General features: G+C 46.2%; 1 protein-coding gene and 1 long non-coding RNA gene across 11 annotated transcripts in view; one reads left to right on the forward strand and one right to left on the reverse strand.

Annotated features, from left to right (window-relative positions):
- The window catches only part of Tenm4 (teneurin transmembrane protein 4), a 710423-nt gene that overhangs the window by 590496 nt on the left and 102997 nt on the right, over nt 1–16930 (forward strand). For 8 of the 10 annotated variants that reach the window (XM_029539653.1, XM_029539636.1, XM_029539617.1 and 5 more), the window contains 2 exons: nt 6104–6289; nt 13701–13727. In XM_029539653.1, the coding sequence (XP_029395513.1) occupies nt 6104–6289; nt 13701–13727 (213 nt within the window). The remainder of the gene's footprint in view (nt 1–6103; nt 6290–13700; nt 13728–16930) is intronic. The other 2 variants (XM_029539632.1, XM_029539646.1) reach the window with 1 other exon arrangement.
- LOC110317771 lies at nt 152–10352 on the reverse strand. Its single transcript, XR_002380345.1, has 4 exons — nt 10173–10352; nt 8541–8619; nt 4261–4530; nt 152–1535 (listed from the first exon to the last, which is right to left on the reverse strand). It is a non-coding gene; the product is annotated as an uncharacterized LOC110317771 (long non-coding RNA).

The raw sequence follows: 16930 nt of genomic DNA on the forward strand, positions 1-16930 counted from the left end.
ATACTCTATGAGGAAATTATTCATAATCTCTCCCGTTAGGGCAAAGGCACAGCCTCACCTTCCAGCTTTTTTAATGAACAGGGTTGCAAAGGAAGTCCAGACAAATTAAAACACAACTGTGATAGGTCCCAGGCTTCATCTGGGCTTGTCTGAAGATGAGCGTTTAATGAGAGGAGCTTGAGGCAATTTTTCCCTGATGTCCACACTTCTGGGCATAATTACAAATAACCAACTCTTACATCTTTTCCCGTTCTGTCACCTGCTCCTCATGTGCCCACTTCCTTCCATGCCACAGAGAGACGATAGGTACAGACCAGGAGCTGGCACGGGGGAAGATGGGCCTACAAGCATATGGACTAAGCCATTCAGCAGTTGCAGAGTTCACAGGGATTGGAGATGGGTGTTTAAAAAGCTCATCTCCCAAGAATATTGAGCCTCTGTTTGAATGTATTTGATGGTAATTTTTTAATATCATGGCCCTGAGATGGGGTTGAGCTAGCAGACATGCATCTCCTCCAGGAAGTGATTTTAATACCTCTCTGTTCATTCAACAAATCTTTATGGGAAAGCCATACTGTGCCGTACCTGTGTCAGCGTCAGAGCCAAAAATAGATAAAACTAGACCCCTCCATCCTTCTTGAAAGCGCTCCCATGTAGCTTGGTACCACTCTGACACAGTCGTGCTCCGGCTCTCCATCAGTCAACCCTGTTCACAGTCGTTTATGTCTGAGTTTCTTGTGTGGGCCATTTTCTTCAGTTCTACAATTCACCCTGTGTGAGCAACTCCCCATTTCAGAAACAAAGAACTGTGGCTGTGAAGGGTTAAGGACTTTTCCCAAGGGCCCACAGTTTGGGTAGTCACATCCAAAACCAAGCCTGCCCTATTGCTTGTGGATCACAAAAGACTTCTTTTAGACCTTAGGGCCTTCCAAATTCAGGCAGAAAGTTTTAGTTCTGAGTCCAATAGCCATGAGCAAATGTTCTCTTGCATTGGGTGTGAAGCAAGTATCAGCATTGCCTTTTATCTTTTGACGTTGCTACATTTTGCCTGGTCTCGTTTCCTTTTTTATTAAAAGCTAAGTAAATAGTACGTGTGAAACTTGTCATGTTCAGACTATGCCAGCCATAGATTCTACGCTAGGGTCTTTACTTTGGGGCATGCCAACTCGTTTAATCTGATGGACATAGGTTACATCATCTGTGATGCTGGAATACAACTCCTAGGGGAATGGAGAGCAAGGTCTGTCAGGTTTAGCTCCTCAAGCCCACTGTCAGTTTTGCACTTAGGAAATTACTCATGCAAGAATGAGTCCTGTAACACTCCCTAAAGTGGCTGAAGCTGCCCCCATCCCACTCTCATTTAGAAAGAAGAAACTTGAGGTTTAGAAAGGCGCTGTGTGACCCACTTTCATAGTCGACCTTTTCTATTATGTAAATGGCATATGAGCTGTCAAAGCACATTCTAGAGCATTGTCCTGTTTGGTTCTCACCAAGCACTCTGTGAAGTTTTATCTGCTTTAATGTCAAGGCAGAATCTGAGAAGGAAAAATAAAACAGTTCCTTTTATTTCAAGGGCAAAAATAATAAATAAAAAGTACTGGGGTGGGCGGGGATAAAGACGACAGTCTGAAGCCAAATGGTAAAGTAGCATCTCAGGTTTCTACTCCCATCATGCACTGAAGGTCCCTTCCGCTCTGTCAAACAGGCTTTTCTGTGTTACCATCAGTTAGCACCCCATAAACATCAAGGTCACCCTGTTTGGACCCCTTCCATTAAAATGTACAAAAGCTCACAACCAAGCTTGTAAAGGGCCATGGAGGGTCCACCAGGCACCAGGCAGCTTTAGGTGATAAGAGAACATGTTCAGCACAAACCAGGAAGAAGGTGGAGCGCTTATGTGGTCAGATCAAACTCTGCAGCATGCAGGGGCATCCTGGGAAGCCCCACTTCATCTCATGGATCCCAGGACTGGACCTGGATATGACAAAGAAAAAAAAAACCCTGGGACTAGAAGTGGGTTGGAGGGGTCTAAGGAAGGTCTCCCCAGGACATGTGTCTTGTTTATTCTGAGACTCCATTTAAAGAAATGCCTGCTCTGCAGAACTCCATTGTTCCCAAGATGCCAAAACAAGGAAAATGCATGAGATGCCTGTGAGACCTTACCAAGCATCCTTAGACTCTGTAGCTCTCCGAAGCCGTATCTCTAAGGACAGTAACAAGATATTCTCACTACATTATTGTAAGAATTAGTGAGAAAGCGTATGTGAGTGTGCTTCGGAAGGTGTAAAACTTCATAGAAGTGTTAAATCAAGAATACCTTTCCCCCACATTACCTCATTTGATCTGATACCAGGCCTGCGAAAGCAGGGAAGTGAGAATTATTACGCCATTTTACAGAAATGCCAAATGAGGCTCAGTGGGTTATATAATGCAGTGCAGTTTATCCAGCCAGTAAATGCCAAAGTCACAGGTAAGACCAGGGTATGTCTCCTCCTTAGATCCATGGTTTTAATCCATTGTAACTAAGCAAAGAAGTATAGACATTAATAATGGCTGTATATGAATGCATGCGGAGCTATACATATACTATATGTACATATTGAATAATCTTCAGAATGCCAACATCAGTTTGTACTCTCCTGGGGCAGACCTGTATCTTATTGACCTGTATATTTCAGCACTAGGCACAGGGCTCAGGGTAAGCAAGGATGGAAGATCCCTAGAAGTGAATCATGGGAATTCACTGATACCTGGATCAGGCACTAAGTCCCCCTGGGCAGTGGGCTTTCAGCATTTCCACCATACAAAGGATGGGAAGGAAGCTCAGAGTAGCCAAAGGAGCAGGTCACCAGGCTGGCAAGCCTGAAGTCTGCAGTCAGCACTGCCTCCGAACTAATAACAGTCTGAAGTGAAGCCCACATTCTGTGTTCATAACTCCTGCATCTGGAGATTGGATCAACTGCAGATTGGAAACAGAAGTTGCATCTATGCTGAATACAGATTTTTTTTTTGTCATCATTCCCTAAACAATATTGCAAACATCCATAAACACAATTGTTTGGATATGACACTAAGGTAGAAATGATTTAAAGTATAGCAGAGGTTAAGAGAGCATAAACTTTATACAAGGAACTTGAGCATCTATGGATTTTGGTATTCAAGGGGTTAATGGCTCTGGAACTCATCTCCTTTGATACCAAAGATGACCTTACCTGAAGCTAAGACCTGAAGGTCCTCAGGCAACTGCAGGGGAAAGCCTTCCTTTTCTGCTCTTGGCCCTTCTGCTGCTCTGTGCCCTGCCGCCTGAAACCCAGCTGCTTATAGTCTATGGGTTCACATCTCGGTGCAAACAGAGGGCTCTTCACTGTTTACTTTCATACCATCAATTGCCACTTGGAAAAAGTGCTGGGCAAACCCAAACCAAGTCATTCTTCTCTCCCGGGGTGCTCAGCCAGCCTCCAGAGTGACCAGGAAGCACAGCAGCCCTTTGGGTGTGTATAAATAGATGGAAGTGGCAGAGATACAACCTAACCCAGGATACAACCTAACCCAGGATACAACCTAACCCAGGATACAACCTAACCCAGGCAGGGTCAGGAGCCTGAAGATTGTTGCTCCTTGTCTTTAGGAAAGCCCAAGATGTCATCTGAGGGAAATGCCACCCCGAGGGCTGCCGGATGTGTCATACTGAGTTGTATAGTCCCATCTACTAGAGATGCTAGACAAACAGGAGGGCTGGACATTCAGCCAGGCTGAGAGGCATATACATTAACTTTCCACGCTCAGGCGCCTGTCACATGGAACACCTTGATCTGTCTATTATTTAATGAGCTTCAATTCAGGAAAAGAGGTGACCAGAGGAAGGAGAGCCAGCCCCAGGTTGCGGCTGACCAGAGAACCACCTTCTGATATGGGGTGGGAAGGAGCAAGAGGTTAACCGCCAGTGAATTACAGACAACTTCTTAGAGGAGGAGAGGCCTTGAGCCTTGTACCTGCTGGTTGTACCATGTAGCAGGGAGGATATCGTAGCATAGAATCTGTCTTAGAGCCCAAAGGGACTTTAGACATCATCAGGTTCGCCCAGAAGTAGATGAGGAAGCTGACAGCCAGGGAGAGGAACTAAGTGACCCCGGGGTCCCAAGACCAGTGACTAAGCAGGCCAAGACCTCACAAGCCTGTTTGAATGCCCAGTGGGAGGTGAGCTGCCTTGCCCTCCGTCTTGAATTACTTGAGACATTGTGCTCTTCCCTGAGTACTCACCACCATCTACAGAGTAGCGGTGGGCTGTTCCAGAGCAAGGCTTCACTGCTCACACCCTCCAAACCAAAGACTGTAGCTCCGTGGGTCCAAGGGACCTTCCTACATAGTCCCACAGTGCAGAGGCCCCTGGATCCAGCACACATCCCATCTTTGGCTACAACTGCTTGTGCCCATCTGCAACTGCTACCCTGCCCCTGGACAGCGGAGAGTTGCCATGTGTACCGCATGTAGCCATGATCTCCATTTTGAGGTGGCAGCTTGGCAAGATATCTGTGTAGGAAAACAAAATAGTTAGTTCTTACTGTGCTTTTTAAATTTTCCAGCTCTTTGTCTATGATGATGATGATGATGATGTTCGTCTAGGTTGGTAATAAAAGTCAGAACCACTGAGACTCAATTTTACTTTTTTCTGGGGTGCGTGCGTGCGTGTGTGTGTGTGTNNNTGCTTGTGTGCATGTGTGTGCATGTGTGTACTCTCCCTGTTTTATCACTCTCTGCCATATTCTGTTGTAGACAGAATCTCTCACTAAACCCTAAGCTCACCTCTTTGACTAGACTGGCTGGCTGGGCGACTCTGGAACTACAGGCACTTCTAGTCATGCCCAGCTTTAATATGGGTACTGGGATTCCAAACTAATAGTGTTGAGCTTATGCGGCAAGGACCCTTACTGGGCGGTCTCCCAGCCCTTTGCTGTTCCCTAAGCAAAAGTTCCTAGAACATAAGCAGTTTCTAGACCAGCAGTGCCTCTTACAAGGGAGAAATGGGTGGAGACAGCTTGGCACCGGCTCCACTTAGCCCAGTTGCAAAGAAATTTAAATTGTTGGAATTTTTACATCCGTTGGAAGACTGTTGGGCCATGAGTCAGTCAAGTCTAGGCCTCCATCAGAGACCTGGAAAACAAGATCCTGGGGTATGTGTGTTGCACAAATTTCCTCAAAAGCAGTTGCAGTTTAGAAACCTTTGGCTCTCCGTTTTCAGTAAGCATGAAGCAGCTGCTGGCTTGGAGCCCAGGGGACTTGTGAATCGTGCCCTGTGTGTTTTGCACCCACACAGACCAGCCTTTGTGAAGGACAAGGCGGCCTTACTCTGGCCATGAGGTAGCCTCCTCCCCCGGCTGTTTACTTTGGAACTAAAAGCTCATTTAGATGGTGGTAGGGGAGAGCATGAAGCTGAAGGACAGAGAATAAACCCAGCATCACAGGATAAACACTGTTGGGGGACAACACAGAAAACCCCGTGAGTGGTCTCTCTCTCCTCTCTCTCTCTCTCTCTCTCTCTCTCTCTCTCTCTCTCTCTCTCTCTCTCTCTCTCTCTCACACACACACACACACACACACACACACACACACACACACACACACACACGCTTGCCCGACCGCCTTCCACTGGAGTCAAGGCTGCAGGGAAACGCCATGGGGGTCCTTGCCAGGCCCACATGCAACTTCATTTGGCGACGGGGACTCACCCTCGCTTTGTTTTCACACATAACTGGTTTTTAATTAAATCTGACTTTTTCTCACATCTGTTCAGAAGGCCGGTCCCCTTTGGAAGTGGCAAGCACAAAAGCAGGGACAGACTGGCAGTAGGGAAAAGCAAAAGAGTGGAGTTGCACAATCCCCCTCCCCTGGTGAGGAAGCTCGGGCAGGCAGGCCTCTGCCAAAGGATTGTTCTTCGGGGTCATTGGCTGGGGAGAGTACTCTGCCAAGCCACCGGGATCCCTACCGCTCACAGAGCCTAACTAGGTGGCCAAGTGTGACCCTTGTTCCCAGCCACAACTGGCTTAATAAGCTTTTGTTCTCTCTCTCCCACCCCCGCCCCTTGGCCCTTCTTTCTTGCCCGCAGAGATCTGTGCTGCTGACTGTGGCGGCCATGGCGTCTGCGTAGGAGGCACCTGCCGCTGTGAGGATGGTTGGATGGGGGCCGCATGTGACCAACGGGCCTGCCACCCACGCTGTGCAGAACACGGGACCTGCCGGGACGGCAAGTGCGAATGCAGCCCCGGCTGGAACGGAGAGCACTGCACCATCGGTATGGCGGGCGCACGACCTGGGGGCGTTTTGGTTGCTTTCAAGACATTTCCAGGGCAGCCTGGTTCTCCTCCATTGCATGTGGATTGGCACCAAAAGTCCTTTCATCTGATGACATTATGACTGGCTTTTCCTAGACATGAGTCGAGTTTAAACGCACCATCTGTCATTTTCAACACACGTCCTTCCAGTTTGCATTCCCCAGGTGGCACCTAGCTGGTTAGCGGTCTTGCTGGTTAGCTGGTCCTAAGCTAAATGCAACACTGCTCTTTGCCCAGCGATGAGTCAAATGGCAGCAAATGGCAAGCGCCATCGCCTCTCGGAGTCTGTTTCCTCACCAATAGGATGGGGAGGATGGTGAAAGAGTTTGGCAGAGTGGCACACGGTGGAATGCTCCAAACATGAAACCATCATTGCATCCCCTGGCTATGTAGCTCCTAGTAGTAGCAGTGGCTCCTGAAGAGGCCTCTAACCTTGGCATAAAGCTCTCCTCCAGGACGCTTAGGCCACATCTGCATTCCTCTTTCCCCTGCCCCAGGCTTCCATCCTGTCTGCATCTGTCTCTTTTCTCCTCTCTGGGGGCTGCTCCACACCAGTCCCTGCTGAAGCAGCACTGTCGGCAGCTTTAAAAACAAGCTGATCACTTCTTCCCGTCTCTCTGCCTTTCCTGCTGGCTTTGTTGATTTTAAACACAGCCAGACGTTTCGCTTGGTTTATTATCCTGGAATGAACACTCACCAAAAGCTCTTTATTGAATCAACTGCTTTGTTTACCCATTTTAACTTCTTCCCTTTCCTATTTTTCTTTCTTTCTTTCTTTCTTTTTTTTTTTAAGAAAGGGTTTGCAATCAGATGGTAAGCACATGGCTTTTATAAGGCAGAATTCCAGGTGCCTCTCAGCATAGAAACTGACCTCTTGGGTCTCACAGAAATGGCAAGAAAAGCCCTAGCTTTTGAGGAGTTTTAAGCAAATGGCGCTACCTTGCATCTGTTCTTTCTGCTTCGCCATTGCTTCATGTCACTGGTCCCCTGCAACATCACCAAGTCAATAAACAGCTATGGAACACGTTATATTTATTAACAATAATGGCTCCTAATTTTTGAGTATTTACGATGTGTCAAGCACTGTGCCCAAGGCTTTAACTGCATTATTTTACACTTCTAACAATGCAAAGAAGTATGGATTATTTTCTTTTTCTCAGACCTAAGAGGAAAGGTCATCTAACTTTTTAAAAACAAGAATTAGAAGCTTGATTTTTTCCCCCCTTCCCAGCTGTTTGCCCTACAGCCCTTACAGATGGTGCCCAGGTGACTACCAGAGGCTGGGCAGCTTGTCTAGTATGGCTCAGAGTCCCCCCACTTTGCTTCAGCCCACATTCCTCACATATACCCTTCAGATTGGTGATACAGCTTTCTCTCCCCACAGCAGACTATGCCATCCCATCTCACCGTATGCTACCTGACAGCTTCCGTATGACGATGTCAGCCTACTTCAGGGCTGCCTTGGAATTCTCTCAGCGAAACGTGAGGCTAGTCGTCTGAAGGGTCTCTGCTTTCCTCTGTGTTTCCCTCTGAGGGCAGCCTAACCTTCCAGCCTCTTTACCCAGAAGTCCATTCCAATTCAAAGAAAGGATCCTGCCCCAGAGAAATGGCTCACTTGGTAAACCACTTGCCTTGCAAGCCTTAGGACCTGAGTTCAATCCCCAGAGCTGATGTCAAAGCCAAGTGTGGTAGCCCATGCATCTGATGGCAGAGGCAGGAGGATCTCTGAAGCATAGTGGCTAACCAGTGTAGCCTAACTGGGCAGCTCCAGGACAATGAGAGACCCTCCCTCACGTGAGGCAGATGGTGTTCCTAAGGATGCCACTCAAGGCTTTTCTGTGGTGTCCATGATGACTCCCATGCCTGGGTCTACTGCGTGCAGAATTAAAGGTGTGCACCTCCACACCCTGCTCTGCCCCCACACACTTTTAAAGAAACAAACAGTACGAACATAAGGAGAACCTATTTTGTTTTCCTTCCCTTACTTATAGAATTCTGAGTTTGCTTTGCCAAATTCCAAAAAATGCCTGCCTCATGTAAGGCAAGGCTTCTCACCTATGTCAAGTGGTAGGCATGGAGGGAAACTCTCCCGTGGTCTCACTGCGAGGATTTATGTCAGGGCTTACGGGCCGGCTGGCCTACGTCTGCAATAGCTTTTCATCAGACTAGCTTTAAGAAGGTTCCACTTATTTTGGCACCAAAAAGCCTTACCTTCCTTTCTATGTCTCCTGCCTGCTCTGTGGTTTCCTTTAAGAACATGTTCTTCTCTAGTTCCAGATAGTTTTTCTCTCTAGATAAAAGAAACATCAAAGTAAATGTGGGTAGCAGAAGAGGAAGGTTGACAGTCATAAAAGAACAAATGTCACAGGACACAGAAGAGGTTGCGAGCTGGTCACAGTGGCTCAGATGAAAGGACCTTGGGCTTGGGATTCTATTCTTCATTGTGTGATGAGCATTTTCTTTGTGTGATGAGCATTTTCTTTGTCCTTGTGGAATTTCCCTGCATGGCTCCCTCCTCCTCTTGGGTCTCTGCTGTGGCCAGCTGCACCCCTGTGAGAAACCCCACCCCCTCATGCTGAAGGAACACGGCCATCTTGTATGATAGAAGGGGCTGAGCGTTCAAGTTAGAGAGACAATGATGGGACCCCTTTCCCTTGTTGAAGTGGTAAGAAGAAATCCTTTTTAAAATGATTCCCAGCGAGCATCACATGGGGGGACAGAGAGGGCGGACGTGAGAAGTTAGAGATGCTAAGTCTTCAGTTTTTATTTGTCTTTAGTTCACTGGGCCACGATGGGTCTAATCCTGTAGCTGGTTCCCACCCTGCGATCCTGTTCTCTCCTAACTCAGAGACGCCAGTACCTTGACACTGAGTAGTGGAAGTGAGAGTCAGGGTCATTTTTTTTTTTTACACACTGCTGCCCTCCATAAACAGGAAGAAGTTACTTTACCAAGCAGGCAGGAAGGAAGCACTTAAAGACCAAGATAATGCCGGACACCCTAAACCAAGTCCACCAGAACCATTCTACCCAGGTGACACTTTCCAGAGCAGCTTATTGTAGTAGACATGACAAGTCCTTTAGAGAAGTTGGTCTCCCTTGTCTTTCAAGGAAGCTGCTTTTTTTTAATCTCAGAAGAATTTGGCTTTCCGAAGAAGAGGAAATGTGTCAATGACATCTCCCTTAATGACAATTTTTTTATTATTATTGTAAGACTGCTCCACATGTACCCCTCCCCCTCCCATGCCTTCTGTTAAGGAATCACCCACTCCTAGCCCCAAGAGGGTAGGTCTCTGGTGAAACTGCCATGGGGAAACTACACAGTTGTTTGGGGCCAGTTTTTCTCTCAGTGGATTCAGAGTGTGCAGCTGCATGACTTCACCAGCGATGACAGAGTTCCAGTCCTTTCCTCTACCACCCAAAGGACAGCATACCTATCATGCCAGAAGTAAGTCACCTGAAATTATCCCCAAAAGAAGGACTCTTCGATTTTGTTTTGGTCTCTCCATACGAATGCTTTCATTTGCAAATGTGGCACTTATTTGCATATACGACACTCATTTGCATATCCAGGGAGCTACAGGTTTTTTTCCTAGTCTAGAAGCTAAGGTAAGATGGATTGACTTGGTTCTATTCCTCAAGTGTATGGTCCATACACAGTCATCAAAAGCTCATTTTTAGATGTCTGTCCCAGGAAGGTTTTGGGTCCTGTAAATCCAAGGCTTGACCTCCAATTTCTTTAGAAAAGCTGAAAACTATTGTTAAGTTTAAGAAGGTGCTTAATTTCTTTTCCTGTCTGAAAACACTAACATTCTGGATCAATTCTATGGTGATCATTTTACTCACCTCAGTGCCCCTCACCCACGGAGCCTCAAAACATGTGTGGGAAATGCCAGCCTCTGATTTCATTTATAAAATCCAACCTTGACCCCAAAGCTGTGATAGCGGGAGCTGCCAGCCGCTCAGGATTAGTTACTGAACTTCAGGAGAGCTGTCCAGTCACATAAATCCTGGATCTTAAACAACACCCTCTTCTGGGAGTAAAGATCAAAATAGCACGCTGATGACGCAACCCCCTGAGTGAACGAAACCAGACTTCATGCTGGAGAGGAATTTTAAAGGAAACCACAGAATCTTCTGGAGGCCTTTGTCCACTTTCAAATGGTAGCTTTCAGGTTTCCCTTCGTCATCACACGAGGGCTCAGAAGTCACTAAGGAGACATGATGACCCTCTGCTACCCATCCTCTAAAGTTCTCACAACAAGACCACCTGAGACCGAGACGGTCAGGAAAGGGAGAGACGGGGAAACTGCACACCAGGATCCACCTGGAGTTATCAGAGTAGGGGTCTCATTCCTAGTATCTCTGGGAGACTGGTAATGGTGGGGAAGTAGAAGAAAATAAATGGGTTTTGTGGAATCATCTCAGGGTGGGTACCCTTGTCTATTCATCCACCAGTTCTGCATTCAGAAAAAAAAAAAAAAAGGAACATGAATTTGTTGGATCTTAACAACATCGCAGCAGTAGCTGGTATCTGCCAGAGAGAAGTTCAGGTGACTCTCGCCACCTCCCCACCACCTGCTGCAGTGAGTGGCCTCTGCTTCATCTGCCTTGTGAACTAGGGATGCAAGTGTTAATTGTCAAGCCAAGACTCCTGGGGTTGTGAGAAGAGGAAGCCTCAGGTCTTGTTCTCCACCACCCTTGATAGGGGCCCCATGCTCCAGGGGACCACTGTAATAAACCCTTAGAAAGCCCTGTGGATGTAGACTAGTGAAAAAACATTTTCACACTGGTGGTCCCAGAAATGCCAGAGACCTAAGGCCACCCTGGAACCTACAGTCGGTGACTCTGTGATGCCAGTTTCTCTACTTCCTCGGTGACTGGGAGATGGCAAGAGCCCAAGAGACATTTGTGCAATGTCAAGGAAATGACTGCGGCCTGCAAGGGAAGATGCTGCAGCTGCTGCCTTTATCCCAAAGCCCTGAGACTTATCCCAAAACACACAGAGACTCCATGAGCTCTTGAACCACCTTTAACAATGCAAACGTATGGGCTTGCCACCATCTTCTCTAAATGCTTTAATATCATAGATTTCAAATGGCAGTGTTGGAGAACATTCATGTCAAGATGTTTAAGCAGTTACTGTGTGGACCTCTGCCTTTATCTTTTCAGTAAACTGTATTGGACTTCAAAGACCCAGACGTCACTTCTATTCTCAATAGCCAAAGATGGAAGTCTTTTCCTAGTCCAAGAATTCTTGAACTTGGTGTATCAGCTTTTTGATTCAGTGTGATTTATGGTGTCATGGTGTCGTCGTAGCGAAGGAACCCCTTTTGATATGTGGACTCAGGATTTGAAAATTCCAATGGCCACACTTCTCTCCTGAAAACCCACATTCTGAATACAGCCTGAGCTGTCTCAGTTCCTTCTGCTGGCTTCTGTTCCCACCTGTGGTCAGAAGAAATTAGCAAGCATACTTAAAAGGTATTAAAGCATTTGAACTAAATAAAGTCTGTATTACTATACAGTCTTTGGAAATGAAATGACATTCAAGGAGAAAGAGCTCTCTAAAGTCAGCCCCGACTTTCAGGAGATTGTCCTGTGGAGTATGTATAATCTTCCATAGGCACTACTGAGTCTAAAGACAATCAAGGATGGTCTCTGTTCGGAAAACTTCCTCAAAGCATCAGCTACACCGTGATGGTCATGTGGATCCCAGCAATGGGGACTCACCCTAGCCGTTTGGGGGAGAGAGATCACAGCTCATGTCACACATTCGGTCCCCAAGTTTAGAGTTGTTAGAAGAATTAGGATCCTCTTAAAGAGCTCTGCATATCTGAAAGCTTAAGAAGCCCACCAGAGCCAGGACATCCTGTATGCCCTTGCTCTCCGATAGCAAAACTATCACCACACGAGGAGATGCAAGTTTAGATGCTTGTATACAGCTAAAGATACAGATGAACCAAGAACCAGTGATATTCCTCTCTTGGCCAGAGACCTCGTGAATATTTTTAAGATGGGCTCTCCCCATATTTCATTTTTTCATTTGGGTGGTCCCCATGTTTGCCATTCCATGGCTTGTGTATTCACTCCTGCTTAGAAGCCATTCTCCCCAGTACCCTCTTATATCCTGCTGATGAACAGACCCCACAGCACCTCTCAGAATAAAATAAATAAATAAATAAATAAATAAATAAATAAATAAATAAATAAATAAATAAAATACCAGCCCTGTCAAGTCCCCTGTTCCCAACTTTCCACTTGGCTATGCAGCTTTCTGGTGCATATTTCATCATAACAGCCACTGCACTGATACAGGAACTAAGAACAGGGTCTCTCATCTACCAGTATTTTTGGTGTAAATAGATGATTAATACAATGCCAATCAGTAGATGACAGACAGACAGACATGTCTGACAGACAGGCAGACAGCAATAGTACCTATCATTTTTCTGAAGTGAGGAAAAGAATGCCCTTACAGTTTATACAATCATGGCTTCCAGATAAAGCTTCTCCATTATAGTTCAGTCCTATCTAAGGAGTTTTGATTCTCATATGGGCATTGGTTGCCTTAGAAGACTTCCCGCTCTGTCTGGCCTGTCATATAATTAAATGACCTCTCCATTGGAAAACCAAGCATGCACCATTCTGTCTTTTGAGTTAAGAAATGGCCAGGTTTCATTTTCTTTTTCCCACTTTTCACAGTGACATCCATTGACCTGTGCCTCACATCCCTCATAAGATGCCTGAAGTAGGGGGGTACATCTTATTTGGCACACCCAACATTCTGCATTTGAGTCTGTGTAGACATCTGTTCCCAGATAATTTGAGACAAGCTAGCAATGTCTCAACCTAGGATTCAGAAATGATGCAGAGTCTGTATACCTCTAACCTCTAATTTCTCAGGACCCTGTCTGCCCAGATAATTTGTCACTCTAACTGATTCCCCTTGAGGCAGGTTGGCCATTGACCTAGGTAGACAAAGGAGTTAGTTGTGATTTCCCCTTGAATGCTAGTAAACCCGAGCAGACTGTGGCCACTTGTGCAGCCTCCTGGACTTGTTTCTCCTGTTGCATTTCTCCGTGTGTCTCCTGTTTATATGACCACATTTCCAAATGCCTGGCTCCCAGAATGAGTTGACCGTTCCTCTTGGCTCTTCATGGAGAATGTGCTTGCTCTCCTTCCTTCTACCCCACGTCATTCTATCTTTGGTTTGATTTTTCCCACCATGGCAGAGGCCTGCCCCAAACACTGGGCACCACCCTGACTCCCCACCCTCCCCTAGTGTCTCCTTAACACTTGGCATGGTTACCTGGCAGGCAGTTCTGCGCTTCCTTGGTCCTACCTTAAATGTCCTGTCTTTTATCTCCCAAGCTCACTATCTGGATAGGGTAGTTAAAGGTATGGTCTTCCTCTATTTTCCCGTTGTCTTTGTGTCTGTGTTTGTGTGTGTGAGCATAAAAGAAGAAATGTGCATACAAAATGTAAATACACACCGTTAGCATGACAGTGTGTCCACGTGCTGCCACCCACCCCCACCCACCCCCTGCTTTGTCACAGGATCCATTACTTAATGAGAGTGGGGTTGGGGTCATGGAGTCATAGACCTAGAATGTCATTCTATGCCCAAGTCACTTAGCTCTGTCTGTGGCATTGTGTTGTAATCCTCCCATCATCCCTGTGCCCTCCCCCCTATACCTTTCACCCCCTCCACCCCACCTCATGTCACCCCACCCATCCCTTATGGCCTCTGGCCCATCAGAATTCAGATACTGGGAACCAGCCTGGTTGGCCTGAGAAAGGACAAAGCTGAAGAGCAAGTAAAGACAGCATAAGTGGTGCGCCCACCGTGTGCTAGGTACCCACACCAGGAAACAAGAAGTAGGCTGCAGCCTTGAGGGAGCGGGTGCTTTCTTGCTTGCTGCCTGTTTTCCTTTACAGAGAAGGCCTGGCTTTGGTAAGTTTGTTCTTTGAAGAGGATTCCCCGAGACAAAGCGATTTGTAATATTTGAAACACTTACGTGGCGTAGGTGATGTCTTAAGTCTCCACAGAGACCTCATAGCTGTAAGAATGGAGACTCAGATGGAGACTTGAAAACAAAAGAAAACAGCCCTTCCTAAGGAGAAATATCATGTCAGAGCTTTTAGTCCTTGGGTCTAAACACAACAACTGGCACAGTACATGTGCTCCTTGGTTAGAGACATGTATTCCGTAATCAGATCTTGAACTCCAGCTCACATACTTGATAACCAGGGTGACCCTGGGCAGGTCACTTCACTAGTACATATTTATCTATAAAATGAACTTGGAGACAGGTCTGCCTCACAAGATCAGCTCAAGGATGATGTGAAGCAATGATTGCCAAGCACTAGCACATGGGTGAGAATGTCCCTTGGTAGGTTTAAGTTACACTGTGTTATTACTGTGTTCTTATTCTCCCCCTTCACTTAACAGGCTCTGAGCTAGAGTTAGCATCCAACATTGTTGGAGGAAAAGATAAATTGGCTTTTGTAAGAGTGAAAAGCATTTTTGTTGTTGTTTTTGTTTGTTTAGATTTATTTTATTTACATGAGTACACTGTAGTGGTGTTCAGACATATCAAAAGAGGACATTGTATCGAATTACAGATGCTTGTGAGCCACCATGTGGTCACTGGGAATTGAACTCAGGACCTCTGGAAGAGCAGTTAGTGTTCTTAACTGCTGAGCCTCTCAGCCCCAGGAATTTTTTTTTTTAAATAAAGAAAAAAGTTTGGAGGACTATATAATTACTTATATTGTTGCTCTGACTGAACACCGAATGGGAAGCAACCTAAGGGGGAAACAAGTTTATTTCGGCGAATGGTTTGAGAGGATGCTGTCTGTCGTGGTGGGAGTGTGGCAGTAGGAGCATGAGGCAGCTAACCACATTACATCAGCAGTCGGGAAGTAGACAGCAGACAGGAAGTAGAGCCAGGCTCCAAAACCCAGTGATCTACTTTCCTCCAATGAGCTTCCACCTCCAAAAGGCCCCACCACCTTCCCCAGCAGCTGGGTAACACATGTTCAAACATATGAGTCTATGGGGGACAGTTCACATTCAAACAACGGGCCAATAACGGATTTAATGCTTCTCAGCTGAGTCAACCTTGCCAATGTAACAAATGCATTACTAGGACCCATCTAAATGGGTACGAAGCAAGGTTCCTTGACTTTAATACACTGGCCTTTGCTGAGAATAAAATCATACCAGCAGGGAGTATATGTATCTCAGCATCCTCCTGGGACTCAATACACTGTCACCATCCAAATGTAGACTTCATAATGGAATTATTATTCAGTGGGCTATTCCCTACTGAGTGACATATTTTTACAACCATGAGTCTTGAGAACTGTTAATTTTTTTTTTCAAAGGAAACAGATTTAATGCTGTTAATTTGGTTGAAAAGGGGAAGCTGAAATTGAGGGAGTTTGGTGGCTGGTCCAGGTTACACTTCTGGGACCCAGTGGAGCCAATACTTAGAACCGTCTGATACCTCGCACACATTCTCAAACCACCTGCTCTGGTCTTTAGTCCAGAAAATAATGTCATTAGACCTTTATCTGGCTTAGGTCAGTGAATCAGAACTTGCTTTAAAAGACAAGTATTTCTTGGCAAAATCTGAGAAAGAACCAAACCCCACTGGGCTAATCTTCTGGAGTAATGGGCACTGATTTGGATTCTCAGATCCACTTCAGAGACCTGTGCGAGCCTGCTTGAGACTCGGCAGAGCAGAGCAGAGCAGATATTTTGCAGTTCAATGAGAAGCCAGCTTTTGTTCACTTTCCAATTGCATTGGTTCAGAGTAAGTAAACACCGTTCAGTTGCCTGGCCTCCTAAACTGCCAGGAACTGTCCACGTTCCACAGCAGAAATGGCTCTCTTTGCAAAGTGTCTACATTCTCTCACTTCCAACAAGTATCATAAGGGCTAATCACTTAGGAAGGAGATCTGACCAAACTAGGAGGGGGCTTGCAGATGGTGGAATGTGACTTGGGCTCGAAGAGAGCTACTGAAGGTTTAAAGAGCAGGACAGTAGACATTTGTGATTCGGAAGGCTCCCATTAGGCCATTTGCTAAAAAGGAATTGGGGAAGAATATCAGGAACAATAAAGTCAGACGAGTGATATTGTCTTGGTGAGAAAAGATGCTGATGTTGTGCAGGAATGTAAATGCAGAGATGTAAAGAGAGAGGATGAAACACAGGGAGAAGGACTTTGGTAGGTAGGAGGTGTGCTGCATAGCCTTTTGCTACTCTGCAAGATGCCGAACGCTCCTGGCCAGACCTGATGTTGGCAATAAGGATATTGAGATGAAGTGGTCCCTTGTCACTTAAAGGGCACCGTTTCTTTTGAAAAGCTTAGCCTTTCTCTAAATCTTAAACCTACATTATTTTGGCTCCAGCAAACGCCTGGTGTGAGTCCTTCCATAGGGGATTGTTAATGTCGCTCAGGCGCTCTGAATTATTGATGAGTTTCAGGGTTTGTGGAATTAATGAGCTGCTGCCATGGGGAAGGATGGGCGGATTGCTGTAAGAAAGTCAGCAAGTCACCCTGGAGGAGGCTTCCTCCTGCTGGCTAATGGGG

This window comes from Mus pahari, chromosome 1 (assembly GCF_900095145.1).
Source record: "Mus pahari chromosome 1, PAHARI_EIJ_v1.1, whole genome shotgun sequence".
NCBI classification, from domain to species: Eukaryota; Metazoa; Chordata; class Mammalia; order Rodentia; family Muridae; genus Mus; species Mus pahari.